The sequence below is a fragment of the Dasypus novemcinctus genome, chromosome 9 (genome assembly GCF_030445035.2).
Source record: "Dasypus novemcinctus isolate mDasNov1 chromosome 9, mDasNov1.1.hap2, whole genome shotgun sequence".
NCBI lineage: Eukaryota > Metazoa > Chordata > Mammalia > Cingulata > Dasypodidae > Dasypus > Dasypus novemcinctus.
In genome coordinates, this window is record NC_080681.1 from 34,102,662 (window position 1) to 34,127,970 (window position 25,309).

Below are 25,309 nucleotides of genomic sequence, written 5' to 3' on the forward strand. Positions count from 1 at the left end.
TTTACATACCATGACATTATTGCAATGACAGATACAGGCCATTATACATTTTGTCAAAACCTATAAAATTGTACGGTGCCAAGTGTAAAGTATAATGTAAACTATAGACCAAGGTTAGTAGCAGTGACTCAATGTGTTCATCAACTGTAACAAATGTACCATACTCGTGAAAGATATTGTTGATGTGGGAAAGTTTGGGAGGGGAAGGGGGAGGAGTATAAGGGACTCCCCTAGATTTTTATGTAACATTTATGTAATCTAAAACTTCTTTAAAAATAAAAATATATATTTTAAAAATTTACATGCCATTACCAATGAAGTTTACCTTCTGGGAACTGCTTTGGCAGCTGATCAGTCAAATTCATTTACTCCCCCTACAAACTGATTTCTAAAGACACAGTAAGATCTCTTGATCCTAAGAGGTTTAACTGATGGCATTGGGAATTATCTGTTACAAGCACTTTTTCCACATTCATGGAACACTGGAGTATATCTGTTATAATGGGCCAGAATTGGCCATGGCAAGTTTGGCTCATATTCTTAACATCAGTGCTCATGAAGCAGCCAGCATGCCAAACTGACATAAGTAACAACAACAAAACTTAAAATCACCTTTGTCTATAACAGGTTTTAGTTAAAATAAGTCAGAATTACTTTATTGAATGCCAACATACACACAGTCAACCAAGGCCTGCTTCTTCTTTTGCTGCTGCCCTTCTGAAGTGATAAGAGGAAGGCATAATCAAAGTTTTTGTGAACCAGGTATTCTTCTGTATCTTATAGCACTTGAAATTCTAATAATGCTATGTAGAATATTCCTGTCTTTGCTAATTGCTATTTTAAATTCATTTCCCCAGAATTAAAAGTCAAATTGTAAGTTTCTGCAAGATTTTTCTATTTATTGGAGCATACCAAATTACCAATAAAACAGGAAGAACAGTGTTAGACAGGATATAAATGGCTTTGCAACCAGATAGAGGTAGGGTCAGATCCTGGCTCCAACGCTAGCCAAGTCACTGGTGAAACCACCTTTTCACATCTACACTCCCTACCTTGAAATTTTATTATGAGACAAAAGAATAATATTTGTAGAGAATTGGGCTTTTATTTTAAATACAAGTAATGAGAATTCTTGGGGACATTCCACTCTCCTCTGTCACTATCAGAACAATGCTTAAGTGAAGAAACATTCCTTTCCCTAACTTATGGCTTATTTGGACACAGTTGTGGTTTCTAAGGAGATATGCTTTGCTGATGTTACTGGTCATCTCCCCTGTCAAAGCAGAGCAGCCAAAGAGAATGAGTAGTAGGTCCTTGAGCTGGTATCATTCACTCTTCTGTAACTCTCTTCTCTTATTTGTAATGCTCATTTCTACTTTGAACGCGTGTTTAATTTAACTGCATTCTATGTCTGCTTCTGAAGGGAAAGTGTCATCTTTCTTTTCTATTCCCCCACAGTGCCCAGCAGCATGTTAAATATTTATTGATTAAGAAAATATTTGAGTGCCTACAATGCGCCAGACCCTTATTCTAGATTCTGGGTATACAACAGTTGACAAAACAGTAAAAGTCTCTGCCCTGTGGCACTTACATTCTATTGCATATTGGAAATGCAGTACTTGATTCTTGCTGCATTGGATAGGACAAAAGGACATTCTAATTCTTTTTCTAAATCTCATCAATTAAGCTGGAGAATTAAGGCAAGTAATTTGATGTGTGTGCTTCTCTACTTTCCAATATTTAGCAAATATATACACAAATACATGCATGGGAATCCCCACATCATCTCTTGGTTGATTGGCAAGAAAAAAAAATAGTTTACTTTCCCCAGTGTAAATAGTATTTGTGGCCCATTTTAAGAATTCATATTCATCTAGACATAATTGTCTTCAATCTGATAGGTACACTATAAATCCAAGAGATTTGGTAATAGAATTTTTAATGGTTAAAAAATAGTTAAAAGGGTTTTCAAACAACAAAATAAAAAATTACACCATTTTAGGTTTGCCTTTTAAGATGGCACAGCTAATCTTTAATATACATTTGTTAAAGGCACCATATATTAACAGGGTGAAGAAAGCAAGAAACCATGACTAAGCCACTTTCCCCAACTTCATTTTGTACAAGTGTATACATTTTAAGGCAGATGCTTTTCTGTGTAAAATACAACAGAAGAATATTCAACATTATATATTACCTGTTCACACACACAATTTTTTTTCAATAGCATTTGTCAGTATATTTATGAGAAAGCATATTAAAACAGTTTTCCCTAATAAGCTTATAGGAGTTGACGAACAATTTTTTTAAATTTTGGAGATTTCATTACAGACCCCTCACAGAAGATATAGAAAAGTCAATCTTTTCTTCTTGTTTCTTCTTTTAAAAATGTCCATATCAACTTGTTCACTATGTCAGGTTGGTCTTGCTGAAGCCAATGGCTGGCTTCTGACAAAATAGTTAGCCTGAAATAGTTTTGAACATATATCTTTGTGACTTCAGCCATCTCAACCTCCATAAATGCATCTCTCTCTCCCCACAGTAGCAGTGTTGGAGTGGTCACCATGTGATGTCTGAGAGGCAGACAGCTATAAAAACAAAACACGTGGGCTTGAGACTCATTGTAAAAGTTAAAACAATTTTCTCCATGATGCTCCATAAGGGCATGTGCTCGCAACAGGATGATATCGCCCCCAAGGGGTCAAGATACCTTACTCTGTATATATATAAAGCATGGATATACATACAGTAGACAGATAAACAGCATATCAGTGATATTAAAATTTCATGGGGTGAGGGCGATTAGGAAAAAAGTATCTAAAAAGGCTCCTTAGGGAGGTGGTGATGAAAAAAAAAAAAGGTTGAGAGACACCGCATTAGGCAATCAACCTGTACAATAAAAAATTTAAAAGGCTTCTAAGAAAGAATCCAATAAAATTTTAAATGGGATGAGGCTAGCAAAATTTATAGTGAAGATTACAAATTAAATATTAAATTCATCACTATGAGGAATAATTAGCTTTACAACAGGGGTTCTTAACAAGGGGTCCATGAGTTTGAATTGAAATTCAAAAAAACATTATTCTTGTGGGGATGTATCAGTGCAGGTGTGATATATTTATTAAATAATATGCAGTAGAGTGTGGACTTAGTAAGGGGTCCATGGTTTTCACCTGACTGGCAAAGGGGTTCAGGGAACAAAAAAGGTTAAGAACCCCTGCTTTAAAAGGATACCAGGATTTCTGAATGTTGTGTTACTATTTAAATACATTTTAACTTGTTTGTTAAATAATCTGATGCATTTTATATGAAAATTGGAACTTAAAAGTGAGAATATATGGACAGAGATTTAATATACGTGATACTATATTTATTTTGCAAAAAGACTTTAAAAAGAGTTTTTGTTATGTATTTTTAAAAATACAGAACAGCATAAAGAATAAAAATTAAATCATGCATAATTCCCACTGAAAAATAACCTTTGGTCATTATCTATGCTTATAGTCACAACTATATGATAAATACAATTCAATAAACATATACAATATATACACAGTATACAAATACACATTTTACATTACATGTTAAGAATTTTCTCATTTCATAACAGTTTTCAAAAATAAACATTTATTTTTCAAAATAAAAAGACACTATTTTATGGTATAATTACCTGTAAATGACTTGATTATTCTACTACAGTTGAATTTTTAGGTTTTGTGGTATTTTCCATTGTTTTAAGAAATGCTATACTGAGCATTTTGTGACAAAATCTTAATGGACATTTCAGATAATTTCCTTGGGCTAGCACCCAGGTAAAATCCTGAGCTGAAGGTCATAAACATTTTTAAAGCTCTTGATACCTTCTGCTACACTGTTTTTCAGAAAGTTGGGATGGTGTTAAATTATACTCCCATTGACTAGATGGAACAAGACCTCTCCAGCAATGAGTCTCATTTTTGCTAGTTATCAGAAATCTTGGCTTGTGGCTATTTGAGGTCCATAGTGGGATGTAGCTGGAATATGCAGGTTGACAGAAATGCTCACCAAGGCCTGAACTCTTGACTCCCATGGAAGGAACCATTATTTGGTTATGATACTTGTAAAAATTAAGTTTTTTTGAATAGGTAAACCAATAGAAAAATGCATTTCATACTTAATTATTGATGGATGGATTGCTACATACCACTTCCAAATCACATATGTTTTAGAGGGCATACAATGTTTAAAACTAAATATGTTCTAACATTTATCTGCATGTTTTTTAGAAATATCTGTGCATATAATAATTGAAACAGGAAGGTAAGGGGAATTTTAAAAACCCACTGAGGGAAGTGGATGTGGCTCAATGGATAGAGCTTCTGCCTACCATATAGGAGGTCCAGGGTTTGATACCCAGGACCTCCTGGCCATGTGGCGAGATGGCCCACATGGAGTGCTGCTGCATGCACGGAGTGCCACCCTGCACAGGGGTGTCTCCATGCAAGGAGTGCCCCCTGTGCAAGGAGTGCCGCCCCACGCAGGAGTGCAGCCCACCGAGGAGTGGTGCCTCCCACATGGAGAACTGACACAGCAAGATGATGCAACAAAAAGAGACAGAGAAGAGACAATATGAGACACAATGAATTAGGGAGCTGAGGTGATGCAAGAGAATGACTGCCTCTCTCCCACTCCGGCAGGTCCCAGGATGGGTTCCTGGAGCCACCTAATGAGAATAAAACAGACAAAGAACGCACAGCAAATGGACACAGAGAGTAGACAATGGGGCTGGAGGGGAGAGGGAAGATTAAAAAAAAAACTACTGAATGGACTGGGGGAGAGTGTAAACTTTAACATAAACTATAATCAATGCTGTGTAGCAATGCTCCAAAATGTATTCATCAAATGCAATGAATATACCACACTAATGAAAGAAGTTGTTGATGTGCAAGGAGTGGGGAGTGTGGGGATGAGGTATATGAGAACTTCATATTTTTAAATGTAGCATTTTCTGTCATTTATGTATCTTTAAAAAAAGATAATAAAAAAATTAAATTTAATTAAAAAAAAAAAAGCCTATTGGTAGGGCCCACTGGCAAGGCACTAAATTCTTGGCCCTACTTTGGAATTTATGCTCTCCAGTGTGACAGAGTTGAACTCAGTTTGTGGTTTCCCTACACATGGCTCTTCTGACCCTTATATTTGAACCTATAATTAGTACTAGGTGTACGTCCAAGAGACTTAAATCTTTGGCCTGTTCATGTACCAGCCAGGCCCTGAATCTCAATGGAGTTGAAACCCTACTCTCCTGGTCATTGAACTCACACAGGACAACTGACAAGGAGATGATGATGGACAACAACGATCCGAAGGAACTGAGAGAGTCTACAACTGCAAGCAAGAGAGTTCCATCCATCTGCCCTATAGGATTGAAGCCCCCTCTCAATTAGAGGGGAAGTGGGCATCACTTTCCTAGAATCATCAGGATTGGGGATGAAAATGAACTATGGACCAAAGTAGACTTACTGGTATTCTACTGTAGACTTATTGTGATTCTAGCAATGGAGGGACTTATATCACTGATGTGAAAGCAGTGGCCCCTGGAGGTTCTGAGGGCAGGGAGAGGGCAAAACAGGTATAATCTGGGGGCATTTTTTGGGCCTTGGGAATTGTCCTGAATGACATTGCAATGACAGATACAGGCCATTATATATCTTGCCATAACCTACAAAATTGTGCGGGAAAGAGTGCAAACTACAATATAAACTATAATCCATGCTTAGTGGCAATGCTCCAAAACATGTTATTCAATTGTAATGAATGTACCACACTAATGAAGGATGTTGTTAATGTGGGAAAATGTGGGAGGTGTAGGGAGCGAGGCATATGGGAATCCCCTTTATTTTTTATGTAACAGCTATGTAATCTAAGCATCTTTTTAAAAAAAATAAAAAAAATATAAAAAAAAAAAGCCTATTGGGTTCAAAAAAGGAAAGAGTAAATTCTTCACTAGATTAAATTGGGAATGAAAAAGGGGCATTTCCAGAAAAGCATATTCTCTGGTCCTGAGGTTCCAAAATGTTAGATTTCACATGAAATTTAAGTTACATATAAAATAATAGAAAACATTAAATATTTTAAGAGCATAGTATGTTAAACTGAATACCTTATTGGAAAACACAATGAAGTATTTCTAAATAGAAAAATAATTTTAGTAAGTATAGAAACAAAAAATCTAAAAATCTGTAATAAGTAGTAATGATTATTGCTCTATATTTTTAATCATTTAATCTATCAAAATGCATTTTATGGCTTCATAATGATCAAAGTGGAGATAATAGAATCTCATAGGGTATTTTGAATGCATGATAATAAGTAAATATCCCTTTCACCTAAAAAAAAAGGTATTTTAACTAACCTATTTCTGAATTTAACATGTTACTCCCCCAAACTCTGAGTTATTACCTGATTTGCAAGTATTAATGCATCATTTTCCATAATGTTATACACTTCATTGTTAACTTTTGTTTGTGGAAGTATTTCATTACTTTCATTAAAAAGTAGAGGGAAGTGGATGTGGCTCAAGTGATTGAGCTCCTGCCTACCACACAAGAGGTCCTGGATTTGGTTCCTGGTTCCTCCTCAAGAAGATGAGCAAGAGAGCAAGCTTGTGTGATAGGCAAGCACAGTGAGCTGACAAAACAAGGAGACACAAAGAGTAAAGACAATGAGAGATACAGCAAAGCAGGGAGCTGAGGTGGTTCAACCAATTGAGTGTCTCTCTCCCACATGAGGGTCCCAGGTTCGGTTTCCAGTACCTCCTAAAGTGAAGACAAGTAGACAAAGAGAGCACATAGCAAATGGACACAAAGTGCAGATAGCAAGTGCAAACAACAAGGGGGAGGGGTGGGAAATAAATTCTTAAAAAAAAAGTAAAGTAGAAAATAATAACACCCACACACCTACCAACTCAATTTAAGAATAAACCATTGTGGGAAGCAGATTTGGCTCAACTGATAGAGCATCTGCCTACCACATGGGAGGTCCTGGGTTCAAACCCAGGGCCTCCTGACCCATGTGGTGAGCTGGCCCATGTGCAGTGCTGATGCATGCAAGGAGTGCTGTGCTACACAGGGGTGTTCCCCGCATAGGAGAGCCCCACACGCAAGGAGTGCTCCCCTCATGGAGAGCCGCCCCATGCAAAAAAAGTGCAGCCTGCCCAGGAGTGGCGCCATACACATGGAGAGCTGATGCAGCAAGATGATGCAACAAAAAGAGACATAGAGTCCCGGTGCTGCTGATAAGAATCCAAGCGGACACAGAAGAACACACAGTGAGTGGACACAGAGAGCAGTCAATGGGGTGGAGGGAAGGGGTAAGGAGAGAGAAATAAATAAAAAATAAATCTGAAAAAAAAAAAGAAAAAACCATTGCAGATATAATTGCATCTTTCTGCACAGCCTTCCTTAATAGCATTTCTTTTTTTCCCTTCACCCTAAGACAGTAGTTCTCAAAGTATGGGCCCCTGGCCAGCAGCACCAGCAGCACCTGTGAACTTTTTAGAAATGCCAGTTCCTGGGCCCTATCCCAGACCAACTGAATCAGAAACTCTGGGGACGGGGCCCATCCCTCTGTCTTCTAACAAGCTCTCCAGGTGATTCTCATCCATACTAAAGTTAAGAATCACAGCCTGATGAATAATAACTAGGCTGATTTTTGTTCTTACCATGCTTATGAATATTTTAAAACTTTTATTATATGTGTTAGGATACTTCTTCTCCACTCCTCTGGTTTCCATGAGTAGACATTTTCCTTAAAAGCCCTCCTGGATTCTTGCCCACTCCTGGCTGGTAGATGACAACTGTTGGTTCACAGCTCTATACTGGGTGGATCTATCAAATAATATGTCCTGAGCCTAAGGGATTTATTCTCTTTCTCTCCCTTTCTCTCAGATCTGGGGAAGTGAGGATGAGTTTGCACTTCAGCTTCAAACTGTCCCATAGGCGAGCTGTTCCAAAGTCTAGACTAGAGGTAAGGAGTTAGCAAGACCATTTTGATTCTCATATTAAGCCCAGGCTTCAATCTAGCCTTTATCAGTAATGAAGGTGATATTTTGGTTTTCATCTGCCGACTCTTGTTTCATTTCTAACTGGTTCTGAAATGGGGTAGGAAAAAGGCATGCTATTTATCGGATCCCCTCAAATATCCCAACAATATATATTTCTCTAAATGATATATTCTGATATCTGGCATGTTTTTAAACTATATATAAATGGCATCTGTGTTAGGATGAATTGTGTCCCCCAGGAAACATGTTCTTAATCTTTTGTGTGTATGTGTTCTTAATCTTAATCCATTCCTGCAGGTGTGAAGCCATTAAAAATAAGACCTTTGGATGATGTTAATTTTAGTTAAGGTGCAGCCAACGGAATCAGGGTGGGTCTTAGTCTATTGGAGGCCTTATAGAGAAGGCAACAGGGAAAAAGCTATAGGGAGGGGTGGAGGCTGGAAGTTAACGGAATCTGGACACGAAAGGAGAGGACAACGTCACCATGTACATGGCCATGTAAAAGCGAAGACCCAGGCAGCCAGCCCCAGAATGCCACAGTCTTGGGACGGGGAAAGCATCACCTTGTTGACACTTCAAACTTGAACTTTCCCTTGCCTCAAAGTCCCGAGCCAATAAATTCCTCTTGTTAAGCCAACCCATTGTATGGTATTTGTCTTAGCAGCCAGGAAACTAAGACAGCATTGTATGGTACATATCCTTCTAGAACATGCTTTTGGGCTTTAACACATGTTTTTAAGATTGATCCATTACTGATACACGTAGCTCTAGTTCATTTTCACTCCTCAATAGAATTTCATCATACGATCCATTTACACAGATTGATCCTTTTTTCCTGTTAACAGACATTTACATTTTTCCAATTATTTTGATAATTCAAGTACTACTGAAAACATTCTTGTACATGCCCACTTTTGCACATGTGCAGGAGTTTCCTTAGCATATACTCCCAGAAATGGAATTGTTCATTGAAAGGTATGCACATTTTCAACCTTACCTTACTCGATGTGGTCAAGTTGTTTTTCAAACTGATTGTATGCTCCATAGGCAGTGTTTAAGAATTCTCTTTGCTTCATATCATTACCAACACTTGTTTTAAAATAGTTTCCAATCAAAGGAATGTGAAATATTTTTCATTTACCTGAGGTGGTAAAGACTGCTAGTTTCTCCATCTGTAGCTATATCTACTTCCTGATTTCTAATATTATTTGTGCCACTTCTTTTTCTCATGATCAATGTTGCCAAAAGTTTATCTATTTTAATAGTCTTTTCAAAGAACCTGCTTTTGGTTTGTTGATTCCATCTATTGTCTTTGTCATCTATTGAATTAATTTCTGCTTTTATCTAACTTAAATTATTTCTTCCCCTCAATTTTTTTTTTGTTTACACGCTGCTATTTCTCTAGCTTCTTGAATTGGACACATAACTTTTTTTTTTAAGATTTATTTATTTATTTATTTCTCTCCCCTTCTCCCCCCTACCCCTGTTGTCTGTTCTCTGTGTCTATTTGCTGCGTGTTCTTTGTCCGCTTCGTTGTTGTCAGCAGCACCGGAATCTGTGTTTCTTTTTGTTGCGTCATCTTGTTGTGTCAGCTCTCTATGTGTGCACCACCATTCTAGGGCAGGCTGCACTTTCTTTTGCTCTGGGTGGCTCTCCTTACAGGGCACACTCCTTGCGCGTGGGGCTCCCCTACGCAGGGGACACCCCTGCATAGCAGGGCACTCCTTGCATGCATCAGCACTGCGCATGGGCCAGCTCCACACAGGTCAAGGAGGCCCAGGGTTTGAACCGCGAACCTCCCATGTGGTAGACAGATGCCCTAACCACTGGGCCAAGTCTGCTTCCCACATAACTAACTTTCAATCTCCTTTTCTAATATAAGCATGTAAAACTATATATATCTTCCTGTTGTTTTAGTAGTGTATTTCACTATATTTTGATATTATCATTTTGTTGTAAGTTTTTAATAATTCCCATTATGATTTTTTTCTTTGACCCATGAATTATTTATGTGTTATTCAAATTTCTGAATATAGGGGTTTTTTAAAAAGTTGTTGTTATCAATTTCTAACTGCAATGTATTTGGAGAACATAATCTATATGATATTGATTATCTGGTATTAGTTAAGACTGGTTATATATTCCAGTATGTAATCAATCTTTGTCAATGTTCCTGTGTGATGGAAAAGAAAGTATATTTTCTAATTGTTCAGTGCAGTGTTCTAGTATTGTTCATTATACCAAATATGTTGAGAGGTTCTGACCTTTTATATCCTTATTAATTTTGTTTGGTTGACCAGTTGCCAAAAGAGGTGGATTAAAATATTCCAGTGTAATTGTAGATTTGTCCATTTCTCCCTGTAAATCTGTTTTGCTTTTTTTAAATGTTTTGTTATCAGCTTAGACTTTACCCTCTTGCAGGTTAGGTCCTATAGCTAGTCAGAGTCCCAGTTCCTTCTGGTTCCTCAGTTCCAGGTTTAGGACGCCCTTGGACCACGCCATGGTCCTGGGCAGGCTTGGGGTGATAAATGAACACTGTTTTCATGCCTGCCTATTATAATATACTACACTGTATTTATACTCTTATGACATAGTATAAAAGCCTGATTTAGAAGATGTGTTTGGCTTTAATTATCCTTTATAATGAACTGCTCAGTGGGGTGAGTTGTGCTTCTAGAAGATCTGATGTGACCTTAACCCACCTAGATTTAAGCTACATCAATCTAGTTAAAAACTGTCTTTTGCCTTTATCAATTTGTGAGTTTTGAACTTCACAGTCCTGCTCTTCTCTTCCTCTCTTTCTCTCTGTCTCTTCCTCCATGCTAACTAACAATGCTAGTGCTTACTCTTGGGAAGACAGGTCCTCCTGGTAAACAATCATTGAAAATAATCAAAAATTCTGTGTCCACTTGTATTCTTGTCAGTGGTACCCGGAATCCGTGTCTCCTTTTGTTGCATCATCTTGCTGCGTCAGCTCTCCTTGTGTGGTGCCATTCCTGGGCAGGCTGCACTTTTTTCGCACGGGGCAGCTCTCCTTAGCACTCCTTGCCTGTGGGGTTCCCCTACGCGGGGGACACCCCTGCGTGGCACAGCACTCCTTGCGTGCATCAGCCAGCTCCACATGGGTCAAGGAGGCCTGGGATTTGAACCCTGGACCTCCTATGTGGTAGGCAGATGTTCTATCCATTGAGCCAAATTCACTTCCCACCCCTGTCTTTCTAATCATTGCTTTGCTTGATAAATTGTCACCTGCAAATACCATCTAAATGAACAACTCTATAAGTTTTGTTGTTGTTATCAAAAAAGGTTTGGAATTTTCCTCCTTTCCTTTCATTCATATAATCCCTTGACTCCCCTTGAATTCTTTATTCAAAGAGTTTGAGGAATTTTGTCTCATTAGACTAATACTTGCTATAACATTTTTATATCTTCTTTCAAACTTTTTGTGTCCTTATGCTTTAATTGTGACTATTAATGCCATATAGCTGGGTTTTTGGTTTTTTTTTAATCCAGTTCACATTCTCTGTTTTTTAACTGGCAAGTTTAGTAAAATAAATAATATTTATTCTGATTACCGACATACTAAAATTGCTTCTGTCATCTTATTTTATGCTTTCTATCTGCCCTGCTTTCCTTCTTTTTTCTCCTTTCCTACCTTCTTTTGAACTGACAGTTTTCTTGTTTCCCTCTATTATTTTACAAAAAAATATTCTTGGCCACTATCGTTCCAATAGTAACTCTTTCATTCTTTGCTCTCTTTCTGGAATGCTGGATTTCTAAGTCTATTCTTAATGGCTAACATACCTATCTTTTATATTTTTAAATCTTTACACCTCTAAGCTACATTCTGGGTAATTTTCTTAGATCCCTCTTCTAATTCAAATGCTCTCTATAGTGTATCTGATCTTCTATTTAACTCACATATGGAATTTTAGATTTCAATGATCATATTTTCCATTCCTGGAAATTTTTTTTGGTTCTTTTTCAGCTCTTTCAAATCTTTCTTGGTACCATCTTATTCTTTTTTCATTAAAAAAATCTTTTATGTTTTTAATTATTTAAATGCCATATAATCTCTATTAGTTCTATCATGTGAAATCAGGAGTTCTGCTGTAATTATTAATGGTGGATTGGTGTTTTTTTGTAATTTGGTTTAAGAACTCATCTTCAGGGAATTTTATCTGTGAGAATATTGTGAGGCCTGAGGTAAGAGATGTATCTTCCAGAGAGGTCTTTGTTTTTGCCAGGATTCCTACAGGATGTTACCAGCTTAAGACCATTTTAAAATATAAATTCTGACCTGGGAATTCTAGTATCAGGCAGGTAGTTTAAATTCAACCTCTTCAAGTTAGGCTCTTCTTCCCACCCTCACTTTCTATGTTCCAGATACAGTGGTTTTTGTTGTGTTACTTGAAGCTACAACCCTCCATTCTTCCAAACGGACTTGGTACAAGTGATTTCTTTTTTGGAATACTGGTCCTCCTACCCCCAACCTCATCGAGTCAAAACCTAAGTCATCCTTCATTTATTTGTTTAAACATCATTTCATCTGAAAAGACTTCTTTAACCTCTTCTTCCACTCCAGACCAGGTCAGCTCCTTTGTACTATAATTTCTTAGAACTCTATACCTTTCTTTCAGAGGTTTTGTGTTAGTTTACAATCTGGACTCATTGCTGTGATTATATGATTACTGTGACTCTCCCACTAGGCTACAAGCTTTGTGAGATCAGGACCTTGTCTGGTTTTGCTCATTGCTATATCCTGAGTCCTATCATAATCTAGTACATAGAAAAAGCTTAGTAATATTTCTTAAATGAATAAATGATCATTAAAAATAGAACTAAAAGCATACATCTGTTCAAAATAATCTGAAGGAATAAAGGAGGTGGACAGAGTTATGGATAAAACAAGTGACAGCTACATAGAGAGTTCTTTACACTATTTTCCCTAGTTTTTCATATATTTGAAATTTTCCATAAAAAAAGATTATGCAACTTACTAAATAATCAGAATACTTAATCTGAGTCTTTAGATAAGGCATGAATTTAACCTTAAAAATAAAATGTTGACTCTTTAGGATCAAGTTGAACTATTTTATTTAACTAAAAAGAAATATGGGGGAGCAGATGTGGCTCAAGCAATTGAGTACCTGCTTCCCACTTAGAAGGTCCTGGGTTTGATCCCTGGTGCCTTCTTCAAAGAAGCAAACAACAAGCAAATGAAACAACAACACAGGGAACCAATGTGGTTCAAGGGTGGAGTGCTGGCTTCCCACGTACGAGGTCCTAGGTTTCAATCCTCAGCCACAGCAAAGAAAGAAAAGAAAGAAGGAAGGGGGGAAACGGACTTCGGCCCAGTGGTTAGGGCGTCCGTCTACCACATGGGAGGTCCGAGGTTCAAGCCCCGGGCCTCCTTGACCCGTGTGGAGCTGGCCCATGCGCAGTGCTGATGCGCACAAGGAGTGCCGTGCCACACAGGGGTGTCCCCCGCCTAGGGGAGCCCCACGCGCAAGGAGTGCACCCATAAGGAGAGCTGCCCAGCGCGAAGGAGGGAGCAGCCTGCCCAGGAATGGCGCCGCCCACACTTCCCGTGCCGCTGACGACAACAGAAGCGGACAAAGAAACAAGAGGCAGCAAAATGACACAGAAAACAGACAACCGGGGGAGGGGAGGGGAATTAAATAAATAAAAAAAATAAATAAATCTTAAAAAAAAAAAAAAAAAAAGAAAGAAGGAAGGAAGGGAGGGAGGGAGGAAGCGAGGAAGGGAGGAGGGGAGGAAGGGAGGGAGGGAGGGAGGGAGGGAGGAAGAAATTATACTGACCTGAAGATATTTCGGTAATGGTTAATGGGACCACTTAAAGCTCCAGGCTGGGAAAAGACGTAAATATGAGCTTCAAGATCTTCTGTTGTTAATCGACATCTTTTTCTTCCAATGCCAGTGCTGTGACTGGTAAAGAGATGTTTCAAAGCCTAATTTAAAGTAAAAGAGAATAATTAATACTTTCCATTCATCTAATAATAAACGAAATATCTGGCTTTTGAAAGGGCATGAAGGACAGTGGGCAGTTACAATTCCTAATTTCTGCTCTAGTCAGGTTAGGGACCTCACTTATTACAAACACATTGTATGCATTTCTCCTTTCCTGAATTTTTTTTTTATATTTTTCCCTTCTAACTCTCATGCACATGTCACTCTTATGAAAAGTATCCTACCTACTCAGTGTCTCTTCAAATCTTACAAGGCCCAGCTCAAGAACTACCCCCATCTGGAAGCCTTTCCAAATATTCCATCTAACAATAGTTTATCCATTTCCTGACAACCAGTTATAGAACTTGCGTTTCATATCAGTGTTGTACAACTTTTTTGACCACAGCCAGAGTAAGAACTGTATTTTACACCATGATGCAGTCCACAATCATACTCACATAGATAACTGAAACAGCCCTGACTTTTAATATAGTATGTACTAATATTTTCAGTTCAATTCTATTCTATTCATTTTTTAAAATTCTAATTAAAAGCTTCTAATGCCAGCATTTCGTAGATAAATGACTGATTCCAGATCTGGCACAGGAAATAAAAGATAAACCTGGGACATTAAGGAAACCAGCTATCACAGGCTAAGGGGCTCATGTCAAAAGGACACAGGAGACAACATGAAGTAGTCCCACTTGCCTGATATGGGACGATTTAGTCTTCAAAAAGAATTACTGTAATTGATTGATACACATCAAATATATTATTGTGAATTTTAATTCGTGATCTTATAATATATGCAAAAAAAACTTCTCATTGGTCATTACTGGAGGTTTCTATAGCACAATCATTGTTTTTTAAAGCAGTTTTATTGAGATATAGTCATATACCATACAATCTTTCCAAAGTCTACAGCCAATGGCTGTTAGAATAATCACAGGGTTGAGCATTCATCACCACAAAAATTTTTAGAACACAATTCATTATTAAAGTTGATTAATAAAGGGGAAAAAGCAAGCATTTATCTTAGCATTCTTGTGTGAACTGCACTTCAGGATAATCAAATAGTACATGTGGAAAAGTTCTTCTTTATAGAAGAATTCCAATTAATAAATTAAAAAAAAATGATAGAATCAGAAAATCACCATACTGCACATCCCAGTGAAAGAGTGGGCCTAGGCAATGATCATCAAGGGATGTGAAAATTACTTGGTGAACGTTTTTTAGGAAATGTTGGATAGGCTGAAAACTTGTGAGCCCACTGATGACTGTTAACATTACTAAGACAGGGACAACTTGATGTTACATGTTTCCTGAGGTAACACAATAGGAAATACACAGCAATACCTATTAAGAATTCTTGTCAAAATAAAACCGAATCTAACCAAGCCTCTAGATCAGCAACATACACCAATTAGGAAGAATGGGCCAGAGGAACAAGTTAAATAACATCACAATGAAGCAATCCACCAAATCCAAAATGCTCAGGATAAATGACCAAATTTCTTCATGAAATAAGTAGATTTAAAGAAAAAGAAAAAAAAGGAAGGAAGGACTGTTATAGATTTAAAGACTCTTAACAACCAAATACAATGTGTGGGCTTGTTTGGTCCCTGATTCAGAAAAATGAACCATATAAAAACAGTTGCGAGTTAAGGAAATTTGAGTATTAGCTTTTAATATTAGATTTGAGTATTAGATGGGTGTTAGATAACATTTAGGCATTGTTCATTTTTGTCGGTTTTGATAACGGTAGTGTGGTTTTATAGTAAAGAAATAACCTTACACTAAGAGTTCCAGCCTTTGCCTTTGGCTGTTGTAATGTCCTGCCTGATAAGGGGGTCTCTACTTACCTGGGGGCCTTGGGCCACACTAGATGGTAACAAAGGCATTTATGGTGGGAACTTACCTACTCTACCTCTGCAAGGGCTGGAGACTCAATGTCAGCCATGTGGGCAGTTAGCCTTTCCACATGATCAAGCCCTAATAAAAAACTCTGGACCAGAGCTCAAGAGCGCTTCCCTGGTTGACAATACTCTGTATGTTGTTAAACATTGTTGCCAGGAAGAGTTAATGCTGCCCTTGGGGAGGGTGCAACCAGAAGTATTTGGAACCCTCCTGGACTCTGCTCCACATCTTTTCCCTTGGCTGATTTTAATCTGTATCCTTTCTTGGCAATAAGCCATAAATGTAAGTATAACAATTTTCAGTGAGCTCTTTGAGTCCTTCTAGCAAATTTTTGAACCTGAGGATAGTCCTGGGAATCCCCTCGAACTGTCAAATGGTGTTAGAAGTGAAGGTAGTCTTGGGGACTGCCCCCTAAGTTCACAGTAGTTATGTAGAAAAAGAAGTCCTTCTCTGTCAGAGATATAAACAAAAGTATTTCTGAGTAAAATTATATTTTGTCTGATATTTAATTTTAAGTAATCCATGAAAAAAAAAAATGAGTATGATCGCTAGACTCCATATGGGGCTCAATGAGCCACAACTCCTGGAATTCATGTCTTTCTTCTGAAACGGAATCTGAGCAGGCTTGTGACTCACATTAGCCAAAAGAAAGCAGCATAAGTGACACTATGTCAGTTCCTGCTTGTTTTTTTGGAGGAGGACGGATACCCTGCTATAGAGAACATGTAGAGAAATTTTATAAGAGACCATCTGGAGAGGGAGAGGATCTGAGATAACATGGACACAAAAAAGGCCCAGCAGTCTCAGCTAAACCCAGTTTTCTAGCTGTACCAATTATCCAAGAGTTAAATGAGCCAACTTGAACCATTGGATAATGCAGTCCCAATCAGTATCATGTGGAGATGAAGAACCACCCAGCTGAGCCCAGTCAACCCAGAGAATAATGAAAGATAATAAAATGGTGGCCATTTTAAGCCACTAAATTTCTGGATGCCTTGTTATATAGCAATAGATAACTGAAACAGACTGAACTGAACTGAAACATTTAACCGTAAAATGTTGAAAACTGTTGAAGATGGGTGTTGGGCAGATGAGGGATTTTTTGTTTTCCCCAGAGTATGTTTTTAAATTCAATAGTAAAAAGTTTAAAAATAAATTTCAGATTCCTGGGTCCAATCTAAGTCCTCCTAAATATCAGAATGTCACATCAGGAACTAATAATATTTATTTTTAATAAATAACCCCAGTGATTTTCACTATACAGTAAAGTTTGAGAACCACTGCACATTCTGTATCATATACTCCAGCCCTTGATTATTTCAAATTTAACCATGCTGTTTCAATGAGGCATGTGTTTATCTCCTCCTTTTCCCTAGGACTTCAACGTCCTATTAGGGGGGGTACCATGACTCTTTTTTTTTTAACCTCCCCCAATATCTAACATAGTGTTAGACATATAAGAAGCATTCAATAAACTTCTCAGTAATAGTTAACTACATATGACTCCTAGTGCCAGTGTTCAGTGGTACAGATACCTGCATGCTTATTTTGGAGGTTTTGTTTACCCCTAACGCCTTCCAGCTCCTCTGCCATCAATTCTTCCACCCATCTATATTCACACATCCCCCATGAGATGTTCTCCAAAAAGAAGTATGCTTTTGGGGACACAGGCTCTCACAAAAAAACTGAACAGCCAGGTACTCAAATATACAAACAGACTGTAAAAATAAGTAAGCCTATAAGTGAGGTCTTAAAAACATTTATTTATTTATTAAGTTCTAATTTTTTTCTATTTTTATTTCTAAGGATAGATTTTATTTAAAAATGGCTTTTACTAATGATGACTTACCTCAAAATCATTTATTGAGAACATAAATTCTGGGAACCATGGTATTTGGAAGAAGTAATAATGGCTGGATTTGAACAGCTGGGCAGGGTGTCGTAAAATATATTCTGAAATTAAGATGACATGTTAGACCTTATCCAAAGGGTATAAATTATTTACTATTGAAAGAATTTCTTTTTAAGGCAATTTCATATTTAAGATGATCCCATAAAAAGAGTCTAAAGATAAGGATATATATATTTTTTGGAATAATTTTTATGTTCTTATATTTTAATAATGTAATTACTGGTATTTAGAAAATGTATAGCACTATTATTAAAAAGAAAATTCCACCTTATGAAGTCTTAACTTAGGAGGGAACAGGAGGCCAAACAACACTGCCTTTCCTCCAAGGTCATTATCACTGACCTGACACTTTCCTTAGGGGATGCATGTGGAGTTAATTTGCTCTTGTTGAAAAGATTTTCCTAACAGGCTAATTTGACTTGAACATCTATTCATTTGGCCTCAAAGGGAACTGAAGTGTTTCTTATAAATTCATTCATGCATTTAGACAATTTATTCATGCAATGGCTATTTGAGTGTCTAGTGTGCCGAGGGATTTAGCAGTGAACAAAATGTAAAAGACCCCACAAACAAGGAATTTACACAATAATAATTAACAAATACTTAAAAGATCATTTTCGATGGCAATAACACCATAAAGAAAATAAAACAAGGCAATCCGATTGAGAGTTACGGCAGCGTGGTTTGGGGGGATTATTACATAGTAGAGCTGGTCAGAGAAGGCCTTTTTGGGGAGGTGAGACATGCGCTAAGCCCTGAACGGTAAGAAGGAGTCAGCCACACAAAGATCTAGGTAGAGCAGCCCAGGAATATAAAGTAGAAGTACAAAGGTCCTGGTATTGGCCCATTCAAGAAGTAGGAAAAAAAAAAAAGTAGAAAGGACAGTGTGACTGGTGTGTAGTGAATGAGGCGGAGGTGGCACAAGGTAAGTCATAAAGGAAAGCAGGAACCCGATCATGTAGGGCCAGAATGGTAAGGATTTTATTTTAAGCACTTTGGGAAGACACTGAGGTTTTAAACTAGGGAGTAATGGGATCTGATATAGATATTATAGATGTGTACTTGTGTACTGTGCAGCATGCTTTTATTTTTCTTGCTTTAGAGGTCATTTTTTCCTTATTTCTCTTTCTGCATCTATATTCGACAAAGTTGGAAATTTTAGAAAAATAAATTACAGGTAAACGGAGCACTGTTCTGCCATACTTTTTGTAAAGTCATCATTGAACAAGATCTATTCAGCCCTGTGTTAAGGGCTATCAACACAATTAAGAGAAATTACACAGGCATGTTACTTTGTAACCACATATTAACCTGACCAGGGTTGCAACTATTACTAATGAAATGTTCCAGAAATATCCCAAGTATCTTCTTGTTGAAATGTCCATATAACATTTACTCTAGTTCTGATGAGTTGAACAAGCATGTAGCATGACTTCTGGTACCTAATTCAACTGAGAAAAAATATAATGAATCTCAGTTAGACGTTTGAATACTATGTTAACCTCCTGTACCTCAACAGAGAAAGGTCGACTGGACAGGTACCAAAAATTCAACTCTTACACTTAAAATATACAATATTTATGTAGTCACAGTCCCTTTCTCCCTTACCTGATTAATTCTGAGGAAGAAATAGAAATACATTATCCTGTACTTTTTGTTCCCTAGATTGCTGCCGTGGGTCACAGCATACCTGAACCTCAGTAAACTTGACAGGAGTAAAGAGGTATAAAATTACAATTTTTGTCAAAGCCAAATTAAAATGCACTTAGTCATTGTTCACAGGTCTTTAGTCTGTCTTAAGATTTTTGGAAGTTCTCTTTAAAGTGGCATTTACTCAGGGGTTCCCCAAGACCCTTTCAAAGTTCCAGGAGATCAAAACTATTTCAAAATCCTAGGACATTATTTACCTTTTTCTCTATGTTGACCTTTTCACTGAGGGTACAAAAGCAATGGCGGATAAATCCACTGATGCCGGCGCATAAATCAAAACAATGGAAGCAAACACTACTAGTAGTCATTGCAGTCTCTGCTGCCACACACTTGCCATTAATAAATTGCCAGTTTCACTTATTATTCTTGATAAAGAAGCAAAGTTACCTATTTTACTAAATCTCAAACAGTGAGTAAATGTCTTTTCGATATTCTGTGTTATGATATAGAATACAAATAAAGCAGTTCTGCTGCCCACCTAAAAACAATGATTGTCTCTAGGAAAAGCACTTCTAAAATAATTTGAACTGGTGAGTTGAACTAGCTGCATTTTTTATGGAACATCATTTTTACTTGAAGGGACAAGTGAAATTATTGCCACTCAGATTTGGGTATTTGGCAGATACTCTCTTGAAAAGAGACAAAGTGAGCCTGTCATATCCAGGAAAACAACCGACCGTATTTGTTGCAGTGGTAAATCTCAAGTTTTCAAATGAAAATTATAATTTGGAAAACTTTCATCTGTTACTATGGGCTTGACAGATTTGCAATAATTAAAGAATTTTCTGATGAGATTGGGGTGATAATGTTAATTTTTTTTACATTGTATAATGAAATGTGTCAACATTTGGAAGATCTTCATAACTTGGTGAACCAATATCTTCCAATGCATGATTATACAAAATCATGCATGGGTAAAATATTCATTCAAAGTGCTAGAATTACCAATGGATTTTAATGTAACAAAGTGCAAAAAGCTCATTTATATAATTTCAGATTCTACACTGTAACTTTAAGAAACACCAATTTTTGGTTTGGTATGGTATTAAAGAATAAAATCAACAGTGATATGAAAAGACTAGTGAAACACTTCCTTTTTCCAACTACATGTCTATGTGAGGCCAGATTTCTTCATATACTCCAACCTAAACAACATGCTGCAACAGATTGACGCAGAAGCAGCTATGAAAATATAGCTATTTTCTATTAGGCCAGAAATTAAAGAGATTCGCAAAAATGTAAAATAATGACATTCTTCTCACTAAAACTTTGTTTTGGAAGATAGTGCTATTTTTCATTAAACAGGGTACCAGAGAAACAATTGAGTTTGTTTTTAGGATTAAATGAGATAAATGTACCTGAATAGAACTTTTTAAAGTAATGTTTCCATGATTTGTTAAGCTACCTTCTGTCTGTATTTTATTTTTTGAAGTTGAAACAAAGTTGACTACAATAAAATGTTACTTAGGTTAACATGTAATGGATTAATTATTATTAATATTAATGAATACCTAAATTTTGATTTCTCAGTTTTAATTTACAATACAATGAATATAGACAAAACAAAAGTTCTATAAGATCTTTAATAATTTTTAAGAACACAAAATCCTAAAATTTGAGAACTGCTACTTTAAAGAATATTGCCATTCTTCATAGCCAAAGCACTCAGGCAAGAGGAAAATTTGTTTTTAAACTGTCAAGATTCATTACTGTCAAAGTAATGTCACTGCATTTTTTCCTTTTCTCCCTCTGCAATTTAACAGTAAAATATTTTCTAAAAGGGAATATAACTATGCAAGCAAACATGACGCTAAATTTTCTTAGTCCCTTCGGGAAGATTTAAAGCCAAGATATCTGACATTGTTATGGGTTAACATTATTATTTTAGTCGTTTACTTTTTGAAAGATTAGGTAAATCAAATTTTGCTTTTTTAATCCAAAGTGTCAGATTTGAATTGCCACGTTAGCATAGCTGTTTCAATGAAAACTTAAACTCACCTGTGAATACATTTGGATGAGGAAAGTTAATAACAATAAGTTTTATCACCACTTCAGGATAACAGATGGCAATCAGCCAAGCAATCATGCCTCCCCAGTCATGGCCAATAAGAACACATTTGCTATAACCTGTAATCGAGAAGCAAATGTTGACATTAGTGAAGGGAAACAGCTGCCTAATCACCTCACATAAATAGTTACACTTCTGAAACTAACTTATCCTTCTGCTATCCTTCCCTAATTATGCTCTTTGGACAGAGATCATTGAATTTGATGATTCCAAACCTGTCTGCACTTTTAAATCACCTAGGTAGCTTTTTACATATAATATTTAAAATAAAATTTAGATGCTCAGGTTCCACCCTATGCCCACAGATTCAGAATCTCTTCCAGAAATCTATATTAAAGAATAATAAAAATTCTGAAACCACCAGCTCAGCTCTAATCCCATGAACTAGGTTTTGGAAACCATAGTAAGACCACACATAATTAGGTAATAAGCAAGAACATTTGGGCAATTTTAAAAATATATTATGAATTATTTTTTAAATACTGAGGAATTTTGAGTTATAATAAAATCATAAAAGTTATGTCCAACTTGTAAATCTTTATTTCCAGGAAGCATCTTATTTTCTCTATAACTTCACAAATCCAATGTTACAGCTCAATATAATAAAATCTCATGAACATGGAAATGCAAAGTTAAACTGAATTAGAGCAAAGACTTGATTAATCAATTGATTAATTTCTATTGCTTAATAGAGAGTTCTACATGATTCCTTTTGTATGGATGGAGAAATCATTTGTAATTTATTCCTAGAGTAGTTAAAATTGCTTTATTTTTAAAATAAGTATCCCTTACTATCACCCCTCCCACCACTAACTAATCCCCCTCCCTAACCACTGCCCCACATACAAACACAGAAAAATATATTTATATTATTGATTTGGCTGGAAAAATGCATGGCAAATTTAGGTCAAGTCTGACTGAATTATCACAAAATATGAATGAAATATAGCTGTTGGAAATCCATGTCCCTGAGGCTATTTTACTGTAATCAGACTAAAATTACAATATTGCACTGTCATCCCCAGACCCTCTCCATTTTTTCTCTCTAAAAAATTTGACCTTATCTATGCTCTCATTAGATTATTGTAGAAAGGGCCTTTAATTTGATTTTATGGAGTTTCTCACTATATTCGTTGCATTAACATACTTAAGGTAGCAACTGACTTTCAGTGAAAAAGGTTGTAGTAGAGTAGATATGGCTAGAAAAACATTTATTTCTTTCTGCTTCCCCACTTCCATAGAAAGAATACACTTCCCTGCCCCTTTAATGTTAGGCTTGGCTATGTTTTTAGTTTTGTTCTTATGGCGGGTACATGACTTACTGGACTTGGGGCTTGGCCGTATGACTTGGTTTGGACAATGGGCTGCAACCAGAAACTTGAAATGTGCTTGTGCAGCTTGGCTTATTGCTGCTTCTGCCTTCACCATGAGAAGAGAATCCCTCAGCCCCTGAACCTGGGCTCTAGCCAAGCCCCGTAGGAAGCAGTCCCAGCTCACCCCACAGCTGGAAGCAAAGGCAGCCAGTGGGGCCCAGCCCATCTTACTATATTAGCCAATCAGCAGTTGGCCTACAGATCCATCAGTATAGATATAAATGCTTATTGCTTATGCCAGTGAGTTTGGGGTGGTCTGTTACACAACATTTTTTATACAACATTGTGGCACTAGCTGATTGGTACAAGAGAGATACTGCAAGTACTTCCCTATATTATAACATTTCTCAATGAACATTTAGGTATAAGTTCTGAAAAAATAATTGTCTGAGGGTAAAAATAAAAATTTCAGTTCTGAAAATAATATTATTATTAACTCTCTGTATTATCTCCTTTTAAAAACAAATACTGCAAGTTATCCTTGGCTGGTGAACAGAATTTGAATGTTAGCCCCTTAAAAATAATTAATACTTAAAAATAAAAACTAACCTACCTAAAGTATCCAAAATATCCTTTATATCTGTAACTAGACAGTCCAATTTATAATTATCTTGATGAATGGGAGCATCTGTTTCTCCATAGCCTCTCAAATCCAGCGCTACAACACGGTATCCACTTTTAAATTCCCTCAATTGGTGACGCCAAGAATACCTAAGGAAGAAAGACATAGTAAAAATATAACTAATACAAAGAATAACATTATAGATGGAAAATTATAAGAAACTCCTCATTTTGAGAAAAGCTGCATGTGAGCAGAAAAGATCTGTTTGAGAAGGAAACACTGACTTTGTTAGAATTTTTTTTTTACCATTACAATGGGGAATAACAGAGGGACATATGGGACATAGTTTACAGAATCTACAAAATATCAGACATCAAAAACTATATGCCTATTGTCCTTAATAAGTCAACTTTCTAAACTTAATTGATGCTTACAGATATCAGGGGATCTGTACTGTGTACAGTTAGTTATTTCACAGCCTGAATTTCTAAACAAAATAGACTAAAAAGGAAGATGAACTTGAGAGCTTTATCAAAACATCTGAATGCTTAACTGCCCCTGTACTTTTGATGGAGTAGTATGAGTGAAATGTTTCTTTAATGCAAAACCATTTGATTCTCTGATTGAAACATTTACTAGATAAAAATTTATTTCCCTAAAAAAAAGTAAAATTTCCTCACTTTATTCTATTATTGAATTGGGTTAAATGTTTATAATAATAACAACAACTTACTTATAGAGGACAAAAGTCTGAAGATAAAAAAATGATTAGAGGGTGGGTACAGTTCAGTAGTTGAGTGCCTGCCTTCCACAAATGAGGTCCCAGGTTCAAATAAAATAAAAATAAAAATAAAAAATTAGAAAACAATGATTATCATGGAAAGCATCTAATAAAACAATGGTTTAAGCTAAACCTCTGCTTGCTAAAGGAAAATTCTTCTGCGGAGAAGATCCTGCACCATGAACACAAGCAAAGGTGGTATTAAAAATATTTAGCAACCAAAACAGCATCAACACTGATCAGTTAGAGCAGGGGTTCTTAACCAGGGGTCCATGAACTTGAATCGAAATTCAAAAAACCATTATTCTGGGAAGTAGAAAGTGACTCAAGTGATTGAGCTCCTACCCACCAGATGGGAGGTCCTGGGTTCGCTTCCTGGTGCCTCCTAAAGAAGACGAGCAAGACAGCGAGCTGGCATGACAGGCTGGCACAGTGAGCTGACACAATGAGATGATGCAACAAGGAGACACAAGGAGGAAAGATAATGAGAGATACAGCAAGCAGGGAGCAGAGGTGATTCAAGCAAATTGGGTACCTCACACCACATGGGAGGCCCTGGGTTGGTTTCTGGTGCCCCCTGAAAAAAAAAGAAAACCAAGCAGGCAGAGAGCACACAATGAAAAGACACACAGAGCAGAGAGAAGATAGCAACAAGAAAGAGGGGACAAATTTAAAAAAACAACGTTATTTTTGTGAGTACGTGTTGGTGCAGGTGTGATATATTTGTTAAATAATACACAGTATAGTGTGGACTTTGTAAAAGTTCTGTGATTTTCACCTGACATGAAACAAAAGGTAAAAAGGTTAAGAACCCCTGAGTTAGAATGACCACAGTGCTGGAGCCAAGAACCAGAGGACTTTTTCTGGGCTGGGCATTCCTCTAAGCCTGAACAGGGAACTGCAGAATTAATGGAAATACACAGATCCATGAGATTTTCTTCTTCAAATAAGCAAAATCTTTTTCAATAACAG

The 25,309-nt window shown here is 36.8% G+C and overlaps 1 protein-coding gene across 1 annotated transcript in view; it reads right to left on the reverse strand.

Annotated features, from left to right (window-relative positions):
• Positions 1–878: 878 nt before the first annotated feature.
• The window catches only part of EPHX4 (epoxide hydrolase 4), a 33,947-nt gene continuing 9,516 nt past the window's right edge, over positions 879–25,309 (reverse strand). Inside the window, exons 3-7 of the mRNA XM_058304807.2 lie at positions 23,548–23,705; positions 21,552–21,680; positions 17,781–17,884; positions 13,868–14,016; positions 879–2,588 (exon numbers count right to left, since the gene is read on the reverse strand). Of these exons, the coding sequence (XP_058160790.1) occupies positions 2,357–2,588; positions 13,868–14,016; positions 17,781–17,884; positions 21,552–21,680; positions 23,548–23,705 (772 nt within the window). The 3' untranslated portion in view covers positions 879–2,356. The remainder of the gene's footprint in view (positions 2,589–13,867; positions 14,017–17,780; positions 17,885–21,551; positions 21,681–23,547; positions 23,706–25,309) is intronic.